Source organism: Salminus brasiliensis, chromosome 9 (assembly GCF_030463535.1).
Source record: "Salminus brasiliensis chromosome 9, fSalBra1.hap2, whole genome shotgun sequence".
Taxonomy (NCBI): Eukaryota; Metazoa; Chordata; class Actinopteri; order Characiformes; family Bryconidae; genus Salminus; species Salminus brasiliensis.
Window position 1 is genome coordinate 31,480,155 of NC_132886.1, and position 22,393 is coordinate 31,502,547.

The following is a 22,393-nucleotide window of genomic DNA, read 5'->3' on the forward strand; positions in this document are numbered from 1 at the left end:
GAGGCGGGGGGTATTTTCTCCAACTTAAAGTAGAGCAGAAAAGGGCCTGAAAAGGAGGAAAGGGAGGTAAGGCAAAGCAATGGATGAGAGAGGGAGTGTGAGCAAGAGGGAGAGAGTAAGAGGAGGGGGGAGGAGGGGGAAGGAGGGAGGGTGGGAGAGAGAGAGAGGGAGCTTCCATGCTGAATGATTGAGAGAGGCGGAGAGGAAACAGAACTCCATCAGATGAAATGAGGTGAAAATAATTCAGGCATTAATCAAGCCTGGACGAAAGGAGGGTGTTCCCCCCCCCCCACCACCACTGCTCCCTCCTCTCTCACGGGCGTGCGCGTTCTCTGCGGAAGCGGACGGAAAAGGTGTGAATGAAGAACTCGAGAGTGGGACGGATAGAAACGGCGGGCGCTGTCCAACCATGTCGGAGTCCAACAGCACTGTGGCTTGTCGGGCCGATCAGGTCAGTTCACCTTTTTTTTTCTGTCGCTTCTGTGCTTCTTGCAGGACTGTGACAGTACAGTAACAGCAAAAGTCTTGTTCTTTTTCTTTTCAAAATTAAAATACCAAGGTTAAGAACTGGTTTAATGATTTATTAGGAAATATTTGATCTGTGAGTAAGAGTATGAGCACAGCGTTAACCCAAGCATCAAAGCAGTGATTGTGTTGAGCTGCCCGGACGACGGTGCAGGGTCCTGAAAGAATTGAATTAATCAAGGCGAAGCATTGTCTGCGCCGCCTTATTTTTCGGCCATCATTCAGGGGGCCTGTGACGACTCAATAGTCCGTGGACCACGTGAGAAGGGGGCTGCAGCTCTTTAAAAACCAGACCACGTGTGGGCCGGCTGAAAAGTTTTTATAACTAATTGCAGTGGGAAGTTCTGCTCGACACTGGCAGAAGGGCTGTGTGATAAAGTTTCTAAGGAAGTGGGCAGGAGAACTGTGTGTGAGAGAAGGACGGAGGGAAGAAGGAGAAAAGTGTCCAGGCTGTTTTTTTTTTGTGTGTGTTTGTTTTGTTGTTGTGTTTTTTTCCTGGAGGAGGGAGATTGGATCATATTTATGCCCTTTCTCTCTTCCTCTGTCTCCCTTTTTTAGCCGCCTGGGCACACATCACTTAAACAATCTCCAGAAAGATTAGCTGGAAATGAAAGGCGCTGATATCCAATAAGCCACTTTTGCCTCCTAGTTTTATGTGCGGAGGTCACCTCCTTTATTTTTGGCGAGCTGCTTATCAGTTTTAATACTGATGATAAAATACAATATTTACTGATTGGGTTAAATGACCAAAAATGTAAAAATGAAGGGCAGGGGGTCTCCACTTGGCTTAGGCTTAATTTAGATAAAGCTGCTGTATCGGTGGGTAGGACTCAGACAGGTTAAAGACACCCAGAAAGTTCCAACATAAGAATAAGCCTTGAGAAATGTTTATAGGTTTCTCATGTAAAGGTTTATGCAGCCTGTTAAACATTTTTTGAAGCTGTGATATGACAAAGACATTGTTGTAATGCTTTATCGCTGTTGTGACTATTTTGGCCTTTTCTTACCCTTATGTGCCTGGCAATATAATTTTCAGGTCTATTAAGGCATATATATATATCCTAAAAAAATGGTATTGGTACTTTTGTCAAGTGTGTGTCAAAGCTATTTGCATCCAGCACTTCACATTAAGTGCTGCAATTGGGTCAGTTTGTCATGTCTCAGTTTAGTAATAGCAAGGACAGGGGCCACGTGAAATTAGTGCTATTGCGAATACCATGAGACTATTGCAACAAATGTGTTGTGATCACCAATGTAGGTAGTCTGCCAAAGTAGCATGACAATATGTTTAAAGCCTGTTGGCAAATGCCATTCATTTATTGTCAAAAACAATAAAATGATGGCTTTGTGCTCAGTCTTTGTAAAACAAATTCATGTCTGCAATTGTGCCGTCAGTTTGGAAGAAATTCTCCTTTGTAAAAAACAAACCTGCAAAATGAAGCCGCTCCCCTAAACAAGCCCAGAATCAGTCCTGGAGGCAGGCTCAACTAAGATTTTGTGAAGCATGTGTCAAAGCAACTTGCTCCCGGTGCTGCCTTTTGAGTAATGTTTTGTCACGTTAATTCTTGTTTCAGATTTTGAAAGAAGCAAAGAAACAAAGTGATTTAAGATTGAGATTAGTGTGAAAATCTCCTGTCTCTTGCTTTCCGACATGACGCGAGAATGCCACCTCATTTGCCACTTCCTGCATGAGGGCGTGCTACGCGTCCTACATTCCAACTTGTCATAGTTTGTATGTAGATAATCTGCCAAAGTAATATGACAATAAAGTATAGGCATGTTGGCAAACTAATACTAATTGCACAATTCCACAGTATTCTCCTCCAAACAAGCCCAGAATCTGTATAGGGTGTGCTACTCACCTTTTATATTACGATAAGCCCATTCAGCTTTCATAAGACTCGTAAGTGTCTGCAGTTGATCTTGATTTAAATACATCTAATCTTGTTGGCATGACAGTAAATGAATGTTTTGCAGTTAGTATAGAGTTAGTACAGTAGGTTAGGTCAGGTTAGATGAGCTCATTAGTTTGATTATTGCTTGCTGTCTCACTCGAGAGCAAGAGAGTGTCAGGTGCACCTGCTCCTCTAGTTTCTGTCCGTTTGTGTGCACGTGTTCATGAAGAGCTTTGTGCCACTGGTCAAGTCCTCCTTCTAAAAATGTTGACGCTAAGCTGCTGAGATGTGTTGAGGTCACTGTGCTGGTCACTCATTTCTCTTCCTCTACAAATTGCTTTGATTGATTCTAAGACCCAAAGCACGACATTTTTACAGCAGCCACAGCTTTAACCTTTTTTTGTCATTAATTTATAGGGTCTTTAATAGCTCAGTGGTCTGCTCAGACATAATTGTCAGACATAAACATTTGATGAGTTTGATCTGTCTTTGTTTTCTAGATATGCTAGATATATCTTCTGCATCAAGGCTCTCAAGGAAAAGTAAAGTGGCATGCTGCCTTTTTCTGGCAGCGCTCTGGGTTCCATAGAATTCTTGGGTTCCATTTTTGACCACTGTGCCCATTACACAGGCATGAGTGTCTGTCGGTGTCACAGAAACGCTAGCATCCATGTACTTGTGGATCATTGACCTACTGGATTCAGGAAGTCTAATCAGGCTTGGTAGCTTCAGCTTGATCTTTTCTGGCTCTGTGACAATTGGAGTTCTCATTCCTTATTGTCTAATGCCATCTCTAAGCCTGCCACATGCTTCACTAATAATTGGACTAATAAGAAGTTGAGCAAGGAGCTGTAATTGCGTGGCGGCCACCTCCGACTGAGCCTGACATGCTTTCACAATGAGGAAGAATTAAAGGCACTCTCTTCCCGCTAACTGACTTTGTCCTTTGGACACTGCTGCACCCAAATCTATTGCCAAGTATTATTGTGTAAACATACATCTGTGTGAAACTCGACAACTACAGCGTAGTTTGGGCACCCCCTGGTCAAAATGTATGTCACTGGTAATAGCTAAGCAAGTAAAAGATAAACTGATTTTTAAAAGGCCTGAAGAATATGATGACAGTTCTGTACTTATTTACGCAAGATTACTTGGTTTCCATCTTTTAGAGTTTCAGAATGAGTACCTAGTAGCATCCCCTTTGGCAAGTATCACCGCTTGCGAATGCTTTTTGTAGACCGTGTTTCAGTTCTTGTGTGAGGGGGAAGTTCTGTTTTAACTTCGTCTGTCCACACGGCCTGTTCCTTTGAACCCGTCTGACACTTTATAGTGCACTACTTTGGGCTTCCGCCATTTTGTAGTGGTGTCTGAAAACATGGTGCCAATTTTTCTGTGCTCTGTAACAATCCCATAATACATCACGTTATTTGGTTTGAAGATTTGTGCACGGATTCTCTGTGGAAGGCAAAATGTCAGATTGTTAAAGCAACATAATCTGCTGTCGCTTACACACATGACAACATTTTAAGGTGGAATATAGAAATAATGGCACAGTGTTCACAGCACTTGAGTCATCAGACATGGCGCACGTTTTAGTCTACCGTAATCTGACCTGAGACACAGATTGCAGTTGTACAGTATGTTTGTATTTGGTCGTATGATTGTTTATTACATTTGATTCACATAGTACATGTGCACACACCAGAAACACATCAGAGGGAGTGAGAGAGTAAAAGTAAGGGAAAGAGAGACATATGGGTGCTTAGAGGCAGTTTGCTTTCTTGTCTCCCCCTTGCTGTCCTCCTGGGCATACAGCTGCTAGCAGACCATGTGTGTGTGTGTGTGTGTGTGTGTGTGTGTGTGTGTGTGTGTGTGTGTGTGTGTGTGTGTGTGTGTGTGTGTGTGTGTGGTCTTTTCTTTTTTTTTTTTTTTCCACTCTCTCTCATCTGATATCACATCTCTTGTGTCTTCTCCAGGACGTTGTCTGTGGCCCTTTTCTGTATCAAAACACAATTCTGTGGCCCAAGTAAATCAACCTTTCACTCTGTTCAGATGGTTTCTCCTGTTTCAAAGTCGTGCTCCGGATTGTGCCATGTGTGTTTCAGTCACTGGCCCACAGGCCAGAGACGGTCATCTACAGGAACAGCTGTTCCAGCCTTCAGCATTGACCACCCTGTCTCAGATGGGGTCAACTTCAGCACTTTTTTTTTTTTTTTACTCTTTGACCCCTTCTTACTTTTTAAATATTGGAATCACCTCCTGGAGGACACAGTGATTATGCAGGTTTGTATTTGATTTGTGAAAATGAAGTAGAACATTGGTTCCACCACATGTCTTTGTGTTTGTTCAGGCTACTTTCCTGAAAGAACGTATTCCAGCCTTGGATGTCCACATTGCATTGAAGTTCAAAAAGGTTTATAGTAGCAGGTGCTAGAACAGGACTAGTTACATTCTTTGAAGAGTTAAAGGCTTTAAACAAGTAACCTGCATCAGTAGGTTTATAGAATTATTCACTTATTGCAGTCTGGCCTGAATTTCCCAACCAGACATTCCATTAAGAATTAGAGGTGTGTTGAAAGACACAGCTGTGAAGTGTAGGTCAGAGTGCTATATCACTTGGTTGTTTTGAACATGAAGGAAATGGCTATGGTAGTTTGTTTTAGTGGACGGAGTCAATTGTTCCACCCATTGACAATTCTACGTGGATGTTGGAATCCAAAGCAGTTTCCTAATGGAGACATTATTATTATTATTATTACTGGGGATAGCATTAAGACTACCACAGCAGTTACTGTTGACTGAATTGGCTAACAGCATTTCAGTTATACTGTTTGTATTTGAGAATGTGGTGAAATTGCCTGACAATGCGTGGCACACACTCTCTGCCTGCCTCACTTGCCTGTGTTTGGGTAACATACTGGAGTGCCGCACACATTTGAGAACCATGGGCTTGGAAAGAGAATGGATGGATGGAGAGAGGGTTTGGTTTCACAGTAAAGCAGCTCCACAGTCAAGCCATAAGGGCCTGGGGTCTCAAGATGAACCAGAGCTTGGGAGCAAATGAAAGACTTCACTGTTGCAACAGTCAGGGAAAGCAAAGGCTTTCTGCACTTGCTCTGAAGCATATCCTGGTTTGTTTTTACAGTGAAGTGTTGCATGCATAGCTTTTTTTTTTTTGTTCATTTGGCCATGGGTTTTCCAGTTCGCACGGGTTTTCTAAGGCTTAATATTGGCAGAATGCTTGGGGGAGGGCTTTTTTTTTCTTTTCTTTTTTTTTTCTGTTTGATCCGAACCAAAATAGCAGATGTAAAAGACACTTTGGACCATGGTCCGGACCAAAAGACCAGAACTTGGTCAGACTGAAATAGGTGGTCTCTGTCCGGAACATCTGAACCATGGATGATGGATGGACTTTTGGACCAGTCACCCATTAAACAATAGACGGAAAAGTCAGAAAAGACAATGAGCCATGGTGTCACATGAAGGGAAGGGAAAAGAAAATTAAGTATTTAATGGAAAACATTTTTTTAACTAGTCTTGAGAATTGTGCTTGAAGTTGGTGCTGCTGGAAGTAATGTCAGAAAAGCAGTGTATTGGCAGCTAAATCAATCTGTTCAGTCATGCTTCCTGCGTAAGGCCACCCACCAAATTCACAACACGCCAACATCAGACACGCCCCTCTACAATGTCGAGTATAGGGATGCACAGCCCACATAGTTGATGATGGGATGTATGTATATCGTGCAAATTCTTTAGCGTGCTCGAACCAGGTTTGAACTTAGGGGTGTGAAAGCACCTTAAATTATTCTCAATAGGAGTGAGGAATTATAGTGGGTCCTGGCTATTTAAGGGGTTAAAGGTAGCCTTTAACAGCCTCTGTTTTTTCTCAAGAAAATGTCAATATTGCCTTTTAGTTTCAGGACTTTTTAAAGACCGCATAGTTGACATTCTTGGGATTATTAGAGGATGCATCACCTCAGAAATGGAGAGAGCTAAATGAGGAGTGATCTTGCCAGTCCTTTATGACCAGTTGACTAAAGTCGATTATCATCAGTGTCATGTGACCAGTGCAGTTTTATTCCATGATTTCCAAAATTAATGCCATAGATGATTGTATTATAAAAGGAAAAGATTGATGTTACTAAGCTTAATGTTAATGGGTGAGTTATGAGAGTGTGTGTGTGTGTGTGTGTGTGTGTGTGTGTGTGTGTGTGTGTGTGTGTGTGTGTGTGTGTGTGTGTATGCAGGGCAGGTGAACAGCTTGCGCTGGCCCTGAGCTCCGCAGGCTAGTCTCCCGCATCACTTAACGGCCACGCTCACAGAGCACTAATTGAATGATCTAGTTATGCTCAGGCAGCGCTAGACCTGGCTGTCTGTGCAGATCAGTGCTGGCAGACTTGTATACGTATAAGCCTTTGTAAAACTCTGTTTCAGTGTTAGAGCCAGTGGTTCATCCTCAAACCACTGTACATCTGCATTAAATTAACTAATAGCTGTATTTTTTTTGTTTGTTTGTTTTTCAAATGAAATCATGTACTTGATAATACATTGCAGATCTGACCAGGAAAATGTTCAATGTTTTGAGATAGAGTGCTAAAATCCTAATCCTTTTTTTTTTATTGTTTTTTTTTTTTTTTTTTTTTTTAATTGCTCACACCATTTAAAAGTCTATAATAACGCAAACTATCACATCTGTCTTTACTATGCTCAAATGATAATATTTTAACAGCGCTTTGACAGATATTCCGTATTCCGTAAAACTGTCTGATGTAATCATGTTTTTTTTCCAACACCAAGAGGCCTTGAGGTTAAAGGCTTGCATAATATGAAAGAATCTCTGGCAGCTGAAATGTGCTACATGTACTCTTCTCTCTAGCCTTGGTTATTAATAGTAAGGTCAGAGGTTGTATGTAAATCTATCCATAGAAGAATGTTGCTCTCAGGGTTGAATGAGGTTGAATGAAGCTGACACAACATGCATTACACATACATAAGGGTTGATTTACGATCTGTAAGACAGGTTTACAGCCAAAGCCAATTTTATGTGAGAAATACTTTCACTGTGTTTGGTGATTGAAACAACACTTACAGGTAATAGTTGTACTCCAGCAGATGAATTGGTGCTTAAAACAAACTATATTGGAAATATTTGTCACAGGAAATCTAGTTCAATAATGGGGTAGAATTTCCTTATAACATGGCAATCTGTGAGATTGCTCTTAACCTTAATTAATTAGTAGTAATTAGACATGTAGAGACTTAAGAATCGTAACAACCCAATATTCACTAGAATCTGTACATACTCTGAGCACATATTCATGCAGTCTAATCAGCCAATTGTTTGGCAGCAGTGCAGTACAGAAAATCATGCTGATACAGGTCAACAACTTCATCTTGGGGATGGGCGGATGATCTTGGGGATTTTGAGGATGGCATCACTGTTTGTGCCAGGCTGGCTGGTTTAAGTATTTCTATAACTGCTTTTTTCAGCACAAACATCCAATTAGCTGCAGTTCTGTGAAGTGAAACACACTGTTGATTAAAGAGGTCAATGGAGAATATACCTTAAGGCGGTTGGGCTTCAACATCAGAAGACCACATTGGGTTCCACTTCTGTCAGCCAAGAACAGAAAGCTGAGGCTGAAGTGGACACAGACTTACCAAAACAAAAATGTAGCCTGGTCTGTATCTCAGTTTCTGCTGATGCACACCAATTTTAGAGACAGAATGTGGTGCCTAAAACTTGAAACACTGCACCCGACCTGCCTTGTGTTAACAGTCCAGGCTGGTGGAGGTGGTGTAATGGTGTGGCAAATGCTTTCTTCATCGATCGTTGCTTGACTGCCGAAACCTATTTAGGTACTACTGCTTACCATGTGCATCCCTTCGTGGCTGCAATTTACCAATTGGTTACTTCCAGCATGATGATGCACCATGTCATGAAGCAAGTCAAACATGTTCATAAAGTTTAGTTAAGTTGTATCAGTGTGTTAAACAGGAGAAAAGATTAGGTTATGGAACTTATGGAAACAACCCACTGTCCGCTCTTTGCCCCACCCAGTGCTTCAGGGCTAAAAAGGCCATGTGGCATTGAAGTACATCAGCCAATCAGATAATCATTTCTATACATCTTAATCAATCACTGCATCATATTATGCATCGTCCAGGCTCATGCATGAGTGGGCTAAATAGCTGGGTTGGACCGTAAATGATGAGGGGGAATGTGTGTGGGGCTTTTAAACTGAACTGAAGAGGCAGTCAAGAGCTCGTCAACCACCATCAATGAACTTGGGGTCATCTTTCCCCCAGAGCAGCAAAGATGCTTAATTTACAGCTCTGTATGAGTGAAATAGACACAGGTGTTGTTTTTTGTTTTTCTTCCTTAAAGCTTTAGTGTTGCCTTGGCTTAATTATGCATTTTATTTATTGAAGAGTAGTAAGCACAGTCTCTCTCCTAATGCATAGTTACTGTCTTACATTACAAAGTAAAAATAAGAAATCAATCAAGACCTGTGCAGATGTTGCAGAGGTCTCAGATCTTGATTAGATAATCAAGTTCTATGCATTATGCATAAGGCTAAAAGACTATAGGAAAGCAGTTTGAAAATTGTTTGTATGCTAGTTAGAAACACAAATCAAAACCCCCAAATGACTGCAAAAAAACTGCATGAGTTCAGCGTCATGATAGTTGTGCCTTACCTTACCCTTATGCATAAAACGTACTGTGTCCGTAACCTGAATTTTAGTTGGAGCATGTATGCTTGTTTGATATAACCACTTAATGACCCCCGCCACCCCCAGCTGATTCATCACTAGGCCAGCATCAGGTTCTCCCCAACCCACTCATCGTTTTATTCATCAAACATGTAGATTTGTGTATGTCTCCCTCTGAATTACCTCATGTATGAAATATTACAGCTGCTGCTTTGTCTTAGCCATGCATCAAAAAAAGGAAAAGCTGAAAGCTTTCCTCTAAAAAAATGACCAGTTTGTGGCTATGCTCAGTAAAGCTGCCTTGTGACAAGGTCCGTCACTGTAAAAAGTGCTTTTCAGATGAAATGGAATTAAATTGAACTGAACTGCTCTCTTGAAGTCAAAGATAACTTTTTGCTGAGTAATCAGGCATTAGGCTCAGCGATTACAGGCATTAAGTTCTTCCTTCCAACTCTGCTTTCCTGAAATCTGCATATTATTAAGATCATCTTAGCCTTCATGGGTGCTTATATGAATGAAACATTGGGGGGTGGGTTACTGGAACCAAACCTGAAAGATTTAGAATGTCAAAGACGTTCCTATTTTTGGGGTAGGTAGAAAAATGATTGCTGAGAGCCTTAGGTGCCCATGACCCTGTCAATGGTTCACAGTTGTCCTTTCTTTGAAGACATTTGGTAGGTACTGACCACTGCATGCCAGAAACCCCCCTTAAGACCTGCCTGATGTTTTAGAGATGTTCTGACCCAGTCCTCTCACCATCACAATTTCACGTTACAATTAATATATCCCATCCCTTGAAAGGTTCCACTGATCAGGTTCACTTTACCTGCCAGTGTTGCCTTAAATGTTTTATATAGCAATATTTTTATTTGGAATTTGGGGGAAATGGTTTATAAAATACAACGCCTCAAAGGATACAGTTAACCACCTGTCAAGATGCGTATGTGAGTTGAATTCATTTATTCAACATCCGTTTTACACTCTCTTGTGTCGATGCTAAACTGTCAGTGTCCCACTGAAGCACCACTGAGACACTTTTCCTCTCCTGGGGTAAAGGAATTCGGTCCTGTGGAGAGGAAGATGGACAGCATGGTGTTCAAAACGTGACCTCTCAGGTCAGGTGAGGTTAGGAGGACAGGGAGGTCAGCCCTCCAGTGACAGTGAACCTTTCATAACTGGAGTGTTTGAACAGATGTCTTCAACATGTTTCCAAAAATGGTGCTTGAAGAACTTTCCGTATTTTTGTCGTCTTCTTTGTTGACTTTCTGTTTCTTATGTTTCATCGCGGCCCTGTGTTCCCACAGGAAACAAAATAACTAGTAGCCTAAAGAGTTCTGTTGAGTGGTCACTGTTTTCTGGTGTATGTTTGACCTCTGCATGTCCGGTAAAAGTAGTTTGTCGGTTTGTCACGTATGAAGTCCTAAATGTATCGTGTCTATGAGAAGTCTGGACTTGTGCTCTGCTCAGGGGGAAATGTTAAGAATGCGTGCTATCTTTAAATGGTCTCTTGTTTTGGACCTTTTGACACCACTGGGTGAGCGGTTTTATAGACTGTTCAGAATGCAAAGAAAGGTCTGCTTTATATAAGAAAGCCATCACCAGCTGCCACCAAATTTCTAAGGTGGCAGGTGCTCAAAAACCCTCCAGTGACCCTTGATTTGGTGGCAGCACTGAGGTTTCAGTTTGCACAGTAAAGCTCATACTAAACATTGAATGTCTCCATGCCTGTACACCTCTATTGACCCAAAACATCAGAAGAGAGGGGGGTATAGAACTTTTTGGGCCTATTGATCAGCGGTATATTTTGAGGAGGAAGAATGAAGCATAAGCTGAAAAGGACACTCTGTCTACAGTGAAGCATGGCGGTTCTCAGTGGTGCTCTAGGGTTGATTTGCTTCTTCTGGCACTGGCAAGATTCTAACAAGTGTCAGGAAATCCTAGAAGAAAACTGCATGCCTTTTTCTAACAAGGCTAAAGTGTGGGCATCATTAGACCTTCCAACAGGACCATTATCACATGCACACCTCGAAGTCCACCAAGGTTTTCAGAAAAACTTAAACCCAACACAAAGTCTTTGGTGAGACTTAAAGAAGGTGGTTGCAGCACACAGACCCAAGACTGTTATCTTTACAGCAGGCCGTAACAGCAGAAGGGTAAGTACTTAAGAATCTTATTGAAGTGCAGCTGAATTACGCAATATAATTAGTTTTACTCCCCACAGTACAGTATACAGTTTCAGTATAACTGAAACTGAAACTGTTGCAGTTGGCAGCAGTGGCATGATATAAGTTAACCTGTGTTCATCTCTTCTCAGTCGAGGATCTAACTTGGTTATCACAAAGTAATAAAATACAAAAGTGAGCATAATTGTACTACATATTTCCATGCTTGCTATAGTGCCGCACACTGACGTTTTGTGTTAAACTATGTATGTAGGCCAATTCTATGGGGGTAATTCTATGGGGGTAATTTGTGTTTACTTCTCTAAACTTAACGATTAGCATGCTGGCTAATTTGGTTAGCATGGACAGTAAAATAACAAAGATGTCTTCAGACTGACTTTCTGTGCAGTCTCTCTCCTATTACTTGGTAGTAAATTTAGAGCCTATGGGGAAGCAAGAGTCACCCTTATGGGACAGGTAACATCTATAGAGCTACGCTACCCGTATAGAAGGCAATCACTTAACACAGTTCAGTTTAAATGTCATTTTTATTTGCAAATATTTATACAGCTCTAGATCAGAAGCATCATTAATAAATTGTATTAGTATTGATATGATGTACTGAAACACCCAGTAGATTCCCTAATTATGAATTATGATTCTAGACATTGAATAGTAGGTGGATTAATTGTGCATATGAAGCTGATTGTGGTGTCAGTATTGTGAACATAATGCTGCTTCCCCATATGGCGCTATGAAGCAGTCCTGTTTAAGTAAGCTTTCATTGCGTTTGCAGTACTGCATTAAGCACATAAACTAGGTGAACTGTGCTAAAGTGTGAAAAGTCTCCTGGCTTCTGTAAGTTCCAGTATAAAGCTCTCCTCCTGTTTCTTTCTGTAAAAGCCCAGTCAAACAGTAAGATATGTCAGGGAACTGACCTCCAGATTGTCTTTTAATTGGCATGTTTTGCGCTCATGGTTTAAAAGCCTGTGGAAAGAAGAATAAGAGCTCAGACAGAAAGGCTAGTTTTTGGTCAAGCTGTCCACTAAAGCACTGGACGTAATGGACTGTGATGGATGCATGCAGACTCAGAATACGCATCTTTCTTTCTCTATGGCTTTCTTTGGGCCTCCTCTGTGTCTATATTATTTTTTTTCTTTTTAGTATTATTTTTTTCACTCTGTCTTTGTTCTTTTTTTAATGTCATTCATTTTCTATCATTTTCTTTTTTCTTACATTTTGTCCTGTGTTTTTACTTTTTTATTTGCTTTTCTTTCCGTGTTTGATTTTCTTTTTTAATGTATTTGTCTTCATTTTCTTTTCTTTTTTTCCCTTAATTTTTTTTTAACACGCCCACATAAAAAAGATGGATCTGTAAAGTAGCAGTTTCTGTTGCTGTTTGTGTGTGGGCCTGATAAGTGTCGTGTGGCTCTCCGGTCTCTCTGTAATGTTGACAGGCTCTCACACCTGCCAGAGGACACACTTTAACACAGCTGTGCCGCTGTCAGTAAGATATGTAAGCCTACCCACCACAGACAGTCTACATGAAAAGTGTACTGTCAGCTTCACTCTGTCTAATAGTTAATACTGACACTGATTCTGAGAAAGCCTGTTTCTTTTTCAGGCAATAGTTTGGAGAAAAACCCAGCACCCCTTGGCACAGATGCAGTTAACCAGTTTTTTTTAGAACATAGAACATTTTTTTGTTTACTGCACCTTTAACCAGATTAATTTTGCCTTTTTAAAATTGAGAAATAGTAAACACCTCTAAATACCTCTAATTAAACATAATACACAATTTTTTCAGGACATCCTAATGCACGTGTTACTTTCTTCAGGAAATCTAAGCATCTCAAAGGCTAATATATATATATATATATATATATATATTTTGTTTTAGCAAATCAGGCCAGAGACATGTCACCAATTGAAGATAGAAACTGCCAGCTGAATCAAATTTTCAGGTTTTTCCAAATTCCAAACCATGGGCTTCTTTAAGCAACTGTCTAAAACACTGATCAAAGCAGATAAGGCAAGTGAAAACTCTAGGAATACAGGCAAGTACATTTAGCTTGCAGTGTCTACAATGTGGAATGAAAGAAATTGTGGACATCAAGATGAGATCCGGAAGACAATGACAACTGAGGGAACTGCTCATATGATTGTATGATTGACACATCAAATTCCCATTAGACTGCCCTAAGCCTGTGTAGACGTTTAGTTGAATCAGAAAGGTGATGCACTGTTCCACTGAACAAACCTACTCTTCATAAGAAGGAAACCTCAACGTTTGAGGTGTGCTTTGGTAGGATGTACTGATGTTTATTCAGTACGAGCCAGGCTAGTTTTGTTGAGTTCTGTGAACTGATGCTGAATATAAATCTTTGACCACAGCCAGCAAAAGTAGGTAGAAAAACTAAACTGCGTTTTATAAAAAAAGAACCCCTTCCCAATAGTGGGGATGAATCTATCGTGGTTTCCCGATAACCATTTGCAGATGGCCGTTTTGTCGCCAGTGGCATTGGAAATAAATGTCAAACATTTTGTTAAAAGGCTGAAGCTGAAATAAGGATGCATTCTACCACAGGATTATCCAAAATAACTAACAAATAACCAGCATGGACCACCTGAAGAAACCCAACTGAAGCTTTTGAAATGTTTAGGTCAAAAACTCTGTGGCACTTTAGAGACAATTTGTGAATACACCCTGAAGAAACTGTGCAGCAAGATGACTCAAAAATATTTCAAACCTCAAAGGCCTTCTGCAAAGAAATGTGGGTAAAAAAATCCAACTACAAGAACTAAAAGCTGTGATTTCTGCCACAAGGGGTGTATCCGTGCATTAAAAATTGCTCAAGATAAGCTACAGAGGCCATGTAGCTATTTAGCCACTTGATTTGATACAGAGGCTGGGTTTACTTTTCAATTTATAAAAACAAATAAATAAATAAATAGGGGGTACCCAGACTTTGGCATCAGACTGTATACGTGTGGGCCTGTGTTGCTCATTAAAGATAGAGTTTCATAGATCTGTTACTAATGACTCCAGTGCCCAAGTGCAGTATAGGAGTACCAAACACATGGACCCTAATAGGAAGGCTATAATTACATGCATTAGTACCAATGACTCATATTGAGAATGGCCTAGTTGATGCTCAGCCAAGGATCATCCTTTCTGCATGCCCCAGCCACATGGAGACTGTGGACCTCCATAAAGGTTAACAACTTCTCAAAAGCCAATGTGCAGACCAGTTTGCATCCGGACTATATCCACACGGTGCTCTGACTTAGGGCCGTGCCATATTTCAGTCATTCGTTTATGGCCATTGCAATGTTGATACTGGAGGCTGCAACATGCATATGATTAGTTGTTTTTATTGTAGCCATGGAGCATCTTGACCAACCTCAAACATTTCTTGATGAGGGTTTCTGTGAGTATTGAATGTAGGCATTTATATGATCCCACAAACGCCAAAATAATGCAGACCTTTTTTTAACCATTTCAAAACACATGTATTTTAATGTGCCGCAAGAGAGATAAATATGTTTCAGTCTATTCAGAGTAGGGAGTCTTGACCATATTGTAGACCTGCTGCCAATTCATCCTTTTACATTTCTAAATCTATGCAGTTTTGCATCTGTCTCTCTGTCTTTTTTTTTTTCTTCTAGAAAGCCGTGGCCTCCAGGAGTAACACAGATCTGTGATACACATGCTGTGCTTGCAGCACTGGGAGCATAGAGCAAAGGCCAATCGTTTAGACTGGGTCCCACTGAGACCCTGTTTTTGTATGTGTGTGGTAGGGGGAGTTGAGTGTGGACTTACATAAAAGGGCAGATGAGCTCAGCTGGGCTCTCTCTCACTGTCTCTTTCATTCTCCTTCTCTTTCTTTCCTGCCCTCTCTGTCTCTCACTGTCACTCACGGTATTTCTAAAACACCTTTGCAGGATAGCAACACTGTTTACAAAAACAAAAGCCAATATAATTCAAACTTAAGTTTTAGAGTATATCTTAATTTCTCCATTTGTATGAAAGAACGCTGTAAATGTGACAATACAGTTTAAATAGAAATTAATCAAATAGATCAATCAAGTGCACAAATGCCTCAGTTAAAAAAAAAGAAAAAACAAAACCATGTTAAAAACATTTTAAACCAAAAGTTAGTTAGTTCATTTGTTTATTTAATTGTAGTCCTTAAGGACACCCAGCCAGAGCACAGTTTAGAATTGTTCCAGCTGCTAACACACCTGAGCCACTTCATCAAGCCTTCATAGCCCTTGGTACTCAGGCTCAGGTGTGTTTGATGCTGAATAAGAGCGAAAGCGCAGACTGACCCCGGGGGTCCTCGAGGGCTAGGTTGAAGACCTCAACCTTTAACAGTAGTATTATGCCCATGGGGTCAAAAGGGGTGCAAAGACCATTGCGAAAGATGTTTATTAGAAAAACTACCCTGCACTTCATAAACATACTACACAATTACAGATTGTGCTTCTGTGCCTTAATTAAAAGTTCACTTTACTTTAAAATCAACTTGTAGACTTTAAATTGATCCGCTTACCTAGGAAAAGGGACACAGCCAAGTTCCCAACTGCGTGAGCCTTTAGTGTTATTGAGCATTTATTTATTTATTTATTTTAGTTAACATTAGCAGGTCCAGTAAGGTTCCAGTGCTCAAAGTTTTGCAGGGCTTGCTGCTTATCCCTTTGTTTACTTTGACTGGTTTGTGACATTATGGGATCTTTCTTTTGAGTACATGCCATTATTTTTCGATTGGGTCTAATGCTCTTGAGTCATGCAAATGCTCTTATACATTTCTACTAGTTCTACAAGTGCTGTTGTCTAACTACAAATCATGACCACAGATAAATTGTGTTTATATTGATCGTAATACAGTTATAATGGCAAATATTTACAATTCTTTAAGAAATGCCTCATACTGCAGCACTGTATTTAGGCCACTTTAATGAAATCAACCAGTTGCACCAATCTGAATGCAAACCGCACATCTTGAGATAATCAGCTACAGATCACTAGCATTTAGCTTAATGCACACAGGTTTATGGTTGAACAGTAACCAATGAAATTATCTCACCGATACAAGTATTGCTGGCTCCAATTTCTGTGGCTTGCACTAAGGTACTGAAAAGGCAAGCACCACTGCTGGTTGTGTAATTAATCTATTGCAGTTAAGTGTATTTTATTGGACCTTGCTGTTGTGTTTAATTGCCCTATTTGTTGTCTATGTCTCATTGACTCAGATGGTGGTGTGGTCCTCTAAACACAGGTCTGGAATGAATAGTTGACATCTCCTGAAATTCGTGAATTGGCTTTTTTTTATGGAAAATGAGCAAAATGCAGTTCTGCTCAGCATGCTCACCTCAATTTAGTCCGCAGCAGGATGATTCTGCGTAATCGTGCGTGTGACCGTTTCGCCTGCATGGACTTCGGTTTCATACATCGGTTTCATCCCCTCTCCCTCTGCAGTAACGCTGATCATCTCTTAGCATCATAAGTTACGGCTTGTTTTCATATGTGACATAATTTTTAAATCAATTATTTCACTAGTATTCTGCTTTTATCCAAATTCTTTAACTATACTTGTTTTCTTGTATTTCTTGACTGTTGTGCTCTCTGCTGTCGACCAAAGGGAGGTGGGATCCCAAGGTTGCCTCCTTGTGAATCTTGCGTGAAGATTACCATCTCAGGTGATAAAACCTGACGAAAGCAAAGCTTCATGTTGCTGCAGCTTTTCAAGCTTTCCTCTCCAGCCAAACACCTTCAGCAGTCTCCCACAACCTTTTCCCCCTCTTTCATAGAGGTGTGTGTGTGTGTGTGTGTGTGTGTGTGTGTGTGTGTGTGTGTGTGTGTGTGTGTGTGTGTGTGTTTCACACACACACACACACACACACACACACACACACAAACAAACCCAAACCACTGCAGAGCGAGGGAGCCATCAGCACCACTGAGCACAGGTGTCCAGCCTCCTGCCAAGTTTACACGCACCCTTGCAGCTTTACAGGAAGTTCATGAGAACAAAGCGGCGCTGAGCCTGCTGCTCTTCAGCTAAAGGAGGGCTGTTGTTGGACATTGTTGATGTTGTTGCCCTTATTCCCTCGCTGAGATATTTGGGGGGGGGGGGGGGGTTTGCACTGTACAAATGAGGTGAGCACATAATAGAATGTGTAAGTGAAGTGTTTGTTTTGGAAATGAACGTTTGATCCAAAAGGCAAACAAGAGGGTGAAAATATGAGGTATGTGCATGTTTCTGCTACCCACGCATTTTGCTGATGCCCATGTGCGCGCTGCAGACTGTTTGCGTGTGTCTGTGCCATTCTGCTGGGAGCTACGACCCAGGGAGCTCAGACTCAGATGCTTTTTTTTTTGTGTGCGCGCATGCGCACGCGCGAATGCGGCCCCACATGGAAAGCCATGTGCAAGGTGCATTTTGGGTCGCCCCATCTTATACCCAAAGTGACTGTATCACACCTATAAAGATATCCACATAAGGGCTGCGTGATCTGGACAAAATCCAGTGTTTTCTCTAGGATTGTTTTTAGCAGAGTTAGCAGACCGAAGACCAGCCCCCCCAACCCCCCTCCCTTTCTGTGGTGCGCTGGGCTTTATGTGACATTGCGAATGAGTGTTCCTTTCAACTGTTAAACCACTCTTACTTAATGTTAGCTGGTTGAATCTATCTTTTTCTTTTCTCCCTGTCTTTACTTCTCACTCCCACTTGTCTGGTGCGTGGAAATAGGAAGGTTTGGGCTGACTATCAATATGTCTTCACTTCCTATGTCTCTAGTTCCTGTATCCCTTGTTCAAATGAAAAGTTTTGTAGTTGTGATTTCCATGACATTTCATCAAATTCTGAAACAGGAACATGTATGTAGTGGAAACACTGAAATATTGCATTTAATTGCTACATATTGTGATATTTCTCGAGATACATTAGTTAATCCACTATATGAGAGAAATGATCCTGCAATGATTTCTTTTGGTGGATTGCACAAATGCCTTGGATTCATCAGAACACTCACAGAAACCCTCATCTAGGACTGTGATTTTTCAATATTCTCAGGGCATACAATTAAAAAATAATTCCTTAATATATTTTTACTTTGCAGTCAGTAACTTTCTAATGACTTATATCATGGAGATTCCTCTTACAGCATTTAATCCAATGTCCAGACCTAATGTTTACTGCTTAGACTTTGGATGGGATCCTCAAAAATCCGCTGCGAGTTCTGCTCCCGATGGTTAGGTCAACAAACGCTCCCTGGTCCGGCCCTCAGAGTGCTTTGGAGGTCAGGCCAAGGACCATCTGATGGGAACAGATGGAGCAAATGAACTTCAAATCAGGCCGACAGGACCAAATGGTAGTTTTGCGAGCAGTTCTGCAGTTTGGGTTCACATCAAGCGTGCTCCATCAAGTGAGTTGTCGCATTGGCCTGGGTTCACTGCATTTATCGTCATTGTCATTTCAGAGCTTTACACTGGTTAACTCTGTGTCCAGTTTTTTTCCATTTACCTTTACTCTCTACATGTCGTCATTGACCACAAAGTGGATTTTACGGCAGATTAGCAGGGGCTTTGTGGACCAAAAAAATTATCTTGGTGCTTTCGCAGACTAATTATGTTGCACCCTAATGTTTTGCAGTGTTTGTGGACATCCCTTTTAATGAATGCATTTGGGTACTTTAAGTTGCACCCATTGCTGACAGATGTGCAAGTGCGCGTGCACACACACACACACATGTTCTTAGACCCAGTGCAGGTGGTGGGAGACAGGAGGATGACAACCAAGCTGGCATCCATGCTGGAGAACAGCTCCCACCCCATGCATGAGACTCTGGCAGCACTGGGCAGCTCCTTTAGCGACAGGCTGCTTCACCCCAAGTGTGTGAAGGAGCGGTATCGCAGGTCCTTCCTTCCTGCTGCCGTCAGACTACACAACCAGCACTGCTCCCAGCGGACCACATACACACACACTTAACTACACACACATGTTCATGTTCAGGGAATACTATGTGCAATATCCCACCCCCATGTGCAATTAAGAGTCTTTTACTGTAAATAATATTGTTTATTGCTTTTTTAATTCTTATCTATATTGTGTGTATATAGTGTAAATTATTTATTTATCTAAATTTTTGTAACTGAGTGTCCTGCTATCCCTTTCTGCTGTTACACTGTGAATTTCCCCACTGCGGGACTAATAAAGGACTATCTTATCTTATCTTATCTTATGTGCACACACACACACATGTGCACACACAGCTTGTCTAGTCCCTGTAGAGATGTAACGCTAAAAGAATAGGACTCTCTGGAGCAAATGAACAGGAACCTATTGGGACCATACCTAATGTTTAGCATGCAGGGGTATAAAGCCCCCTAGCATTGAGCTGTGGAGCAGTAGGACTGTGTTCTGTAGAATGATGGTGCTCCATCCAGTGCATCCTCATCAATGCACCACAATCTAGTAGAAAGCCTTCCCTGGACAGCAGAGACAGTTACTCTAACAAAAGCAGGTTAAAAGAACTGATTTAAAATGATTCCTTTTGGATGAAATAATGGATAAGCAGGTGCTCCAATACTTTTGTCCATGTAGTGTATTTTCAAATTTAAGATTTAAACAGAATGTTTCAGATTTTAAGAAAATACAACCCCAACATATTTCATTCTTGGTCAGATGAGAATAAGTTGACTCTGTGTATGAGTCTCTAACAGTGTTTTGTGTGTGTGTGTTTTGTGTTTGTGGTCCAGAATGGAGCAGTTCCAGGGGAACAAGTGAAGAAGGATGAGAACTCCCGGAGAGGAAACTGGGGGAACCAGATTGAGTTTGTCCTAACCAGTGTGGGTTACGCAGTGGGCCTGGGGAACGTCTGGAGGTTCCCGTACCTCTGCTACAGGAATGGAGGAGGTTACTAAACATATACCATCTGTATTTTTTTTTATTGTCTCTCATTAAATGTATACAGTTTTTCATATGACTTTGTCAATATGGTACTTGTAAAAACAAGTACCATATTGACAAAGTCATATGAAAAACTGTATACATTTAATGAATTTAATTTTTTTAAATATACATTATAATCTTTATACATTCTTCTGTTCTGAAGAGACTCTATTATATTATGATAGGAGACTGTATTTGTGTGTATGTGTATCCTTATACCTATCTTGGTGTGGAATGATAAATCTAATAGTTTGCATTCCATTGTTATGAATACTTATGTCGGCCAGTATCACCATAAAAGGGCAGTCCCTTGACCAGCTCTCTTAAAATAGAGCAGCCTGGTGCTGCCGTGCCTCTGCATTCAGCAGCAACAATGACCATGCCTTTATCAGCTCTAGTGGCCTGCCTCCGTGCCCCAGTTCCCCATGAACTTGTACTCTGTGGGACTGCTGCTAAGTAGAGGCCATGCCCTGAATTAGACCAAATTCACAGACTGGGTTTCGCTGAGCTCCAGATAGCTTCAACCTGTCATCTGTGTTAAAAGAGCTTGTGAAAGTTTAGATTGCAGACTGAGAAGTTTGGCTAACACTAAGTTTGTAAATGTGTGGGTGGTGCATAGATATTTATTGGGTCTATGCATTATATTAAGTATGTTGAATAAGTATCTGATATGTCGCAGAATAACTGTATAAAGGGGTGATATTTCAGCCATCATTCATGAATCATGAAAGAAGTATTAGTGCCTTGTACTGAATATGGTGCATTTGTCGGTCAGGTGCCTTCATGTTGCCATACTTCATAATGCTGGTGTTCTGTGGAATCCCGCTGTTTTTTCTGGAGCTGTCTTTTGGCCAGTTCACCTCACTGGGTTGCCTGGGTGTCTGGAAGGTCAGCCCTATGTTTAAAGGTGAGTGGTTATGCAAATAAACTATTGTATAAATTGTATTGAGACCATTTTTTCCACCACAGAAACACAACGATTTTTGCATATCCTTCATGCACCATTCCCTTTTAGGTGTCGGTTATGGGATGATGGTGGTATCCACCTACATCGGCATATATTACAATGTGGTGATCTGCATCGCCTTCTACTACTTCTTCATGTCCATGACCAACCTTCTGCCCTGGACCTATTGCAACAACCCCTGGAACACGCCTGACTGTAGTGGGGTTGTGGGAACTCAGCGGGTTAATTCTTCCCTCGCTAACATCACAGCTGTAGTGTCTGGGGTCACCGAAATGGTCAACCGCACCAAAAGGACGAGCCCGAGTGAAGAATACTGGAGGTTAGTGTGGCATGATGTGATTTTGGGTTGTTTTTTTTTTCCCTGTTTGTTTTTCTTTGACACCAATTTCTTTAGATTTGGTGCCTACTACTTGGCCCTGTGTATAGTATACAGTGCATTGTAAACTGACCCAGATTATTAGTACAGCTAATAGTCTGTATTAGGGATGCAACAAATATCCCTATAAATATTTGACATCTGCTCTTTTGTTTAGTTAATCTAATAATTATGTGTTTTGATTTATTCATAATGCCTTCTTTCATTTTCCCTCCACTCAGTCTGTGTGACGAGCAGTGTTTCCCATATCAGCATATCGTCCCTAATTCTGCAGTAACTGCATCGAAAGGCCAAAGAAAAATGACAAAGATGTTTGTGGGGTCAGGTGGGACCAGTCTTATAGGGGTCTTACTGAAAAATATCTTTCAGGGCTGACTAAACAGTTACATAAGCACTGGCATTATGCTCTTAACAATTAAACATACAGCAGACTTAAAATAATGTAATAAACATACTAAAGATGCAGATCCGCTTTTGGTCTCTTTTTTTATTAGTGTTTCAAATAATTGTTTCCGGATCCAGACGTTTGTTTTTTCTGTGCTATGGGGGGTCTGTGTGAAATTAAACTTGACAGATGTGCTTGCGGGGATATTTTTAGGTCTTCATTTTATTAGCTTTTTCTTGAACTGGGAGAGTTAAGCAGGAGGCTGACATTTTCTGGAGACAATGGGACGCAATGTCATTGTTTGTGTGTTTGCGGGTGTGTGAGCTCGCGCACATATAGTCTTTCTGAATGCAGAGTTTCTCTGCCAGCGCTTGGAGAATGGAAGGCTTTGACAGCGAGGCGTCTGTGTGCC

The 22,393-nt window shown here is 41.1% G+C and overlaps 1 protein-coding gene across 3 annotated transcripts in view; it reads left to right on the forward strand.

Moving 5' to 3' along the window:
- Nucleotides 1–22,393, forward strand: part of slc6a9 (solute carrier family 6 member 9) — a 48,035-nt gene that overhangs the window by 14,026 nt on the left and 11,616 nt on the right. The window contains exons 1-4 of one of the 3 annotated variants that reach the window (XM_072688226.1): nt 387–451; nt 20,061–20,217; nt 21,029–21,160; nt 21,269–21,539. In XM_072688226.1, coding sequence (XP_072544327.1) covers nt 410–451; nt 20,061–20,217; nt 21,029–21,160; nt 21,269–21,539 — 602 coding nt within the window. In that variant the 5' untranslated portion in view covers nt 387–409. Of the gene's footprint in view, nt 1–386; nt 452–18,670; nt 18,728–20,060; nt 20,218–21,028; nt 21,161–21,268; nt 21,540–22,393 lie in introns of those variants that run through there. The other 2 variants (XM_072688225.1, XM_072688227.1) reach the window with 2 other exon arrangements.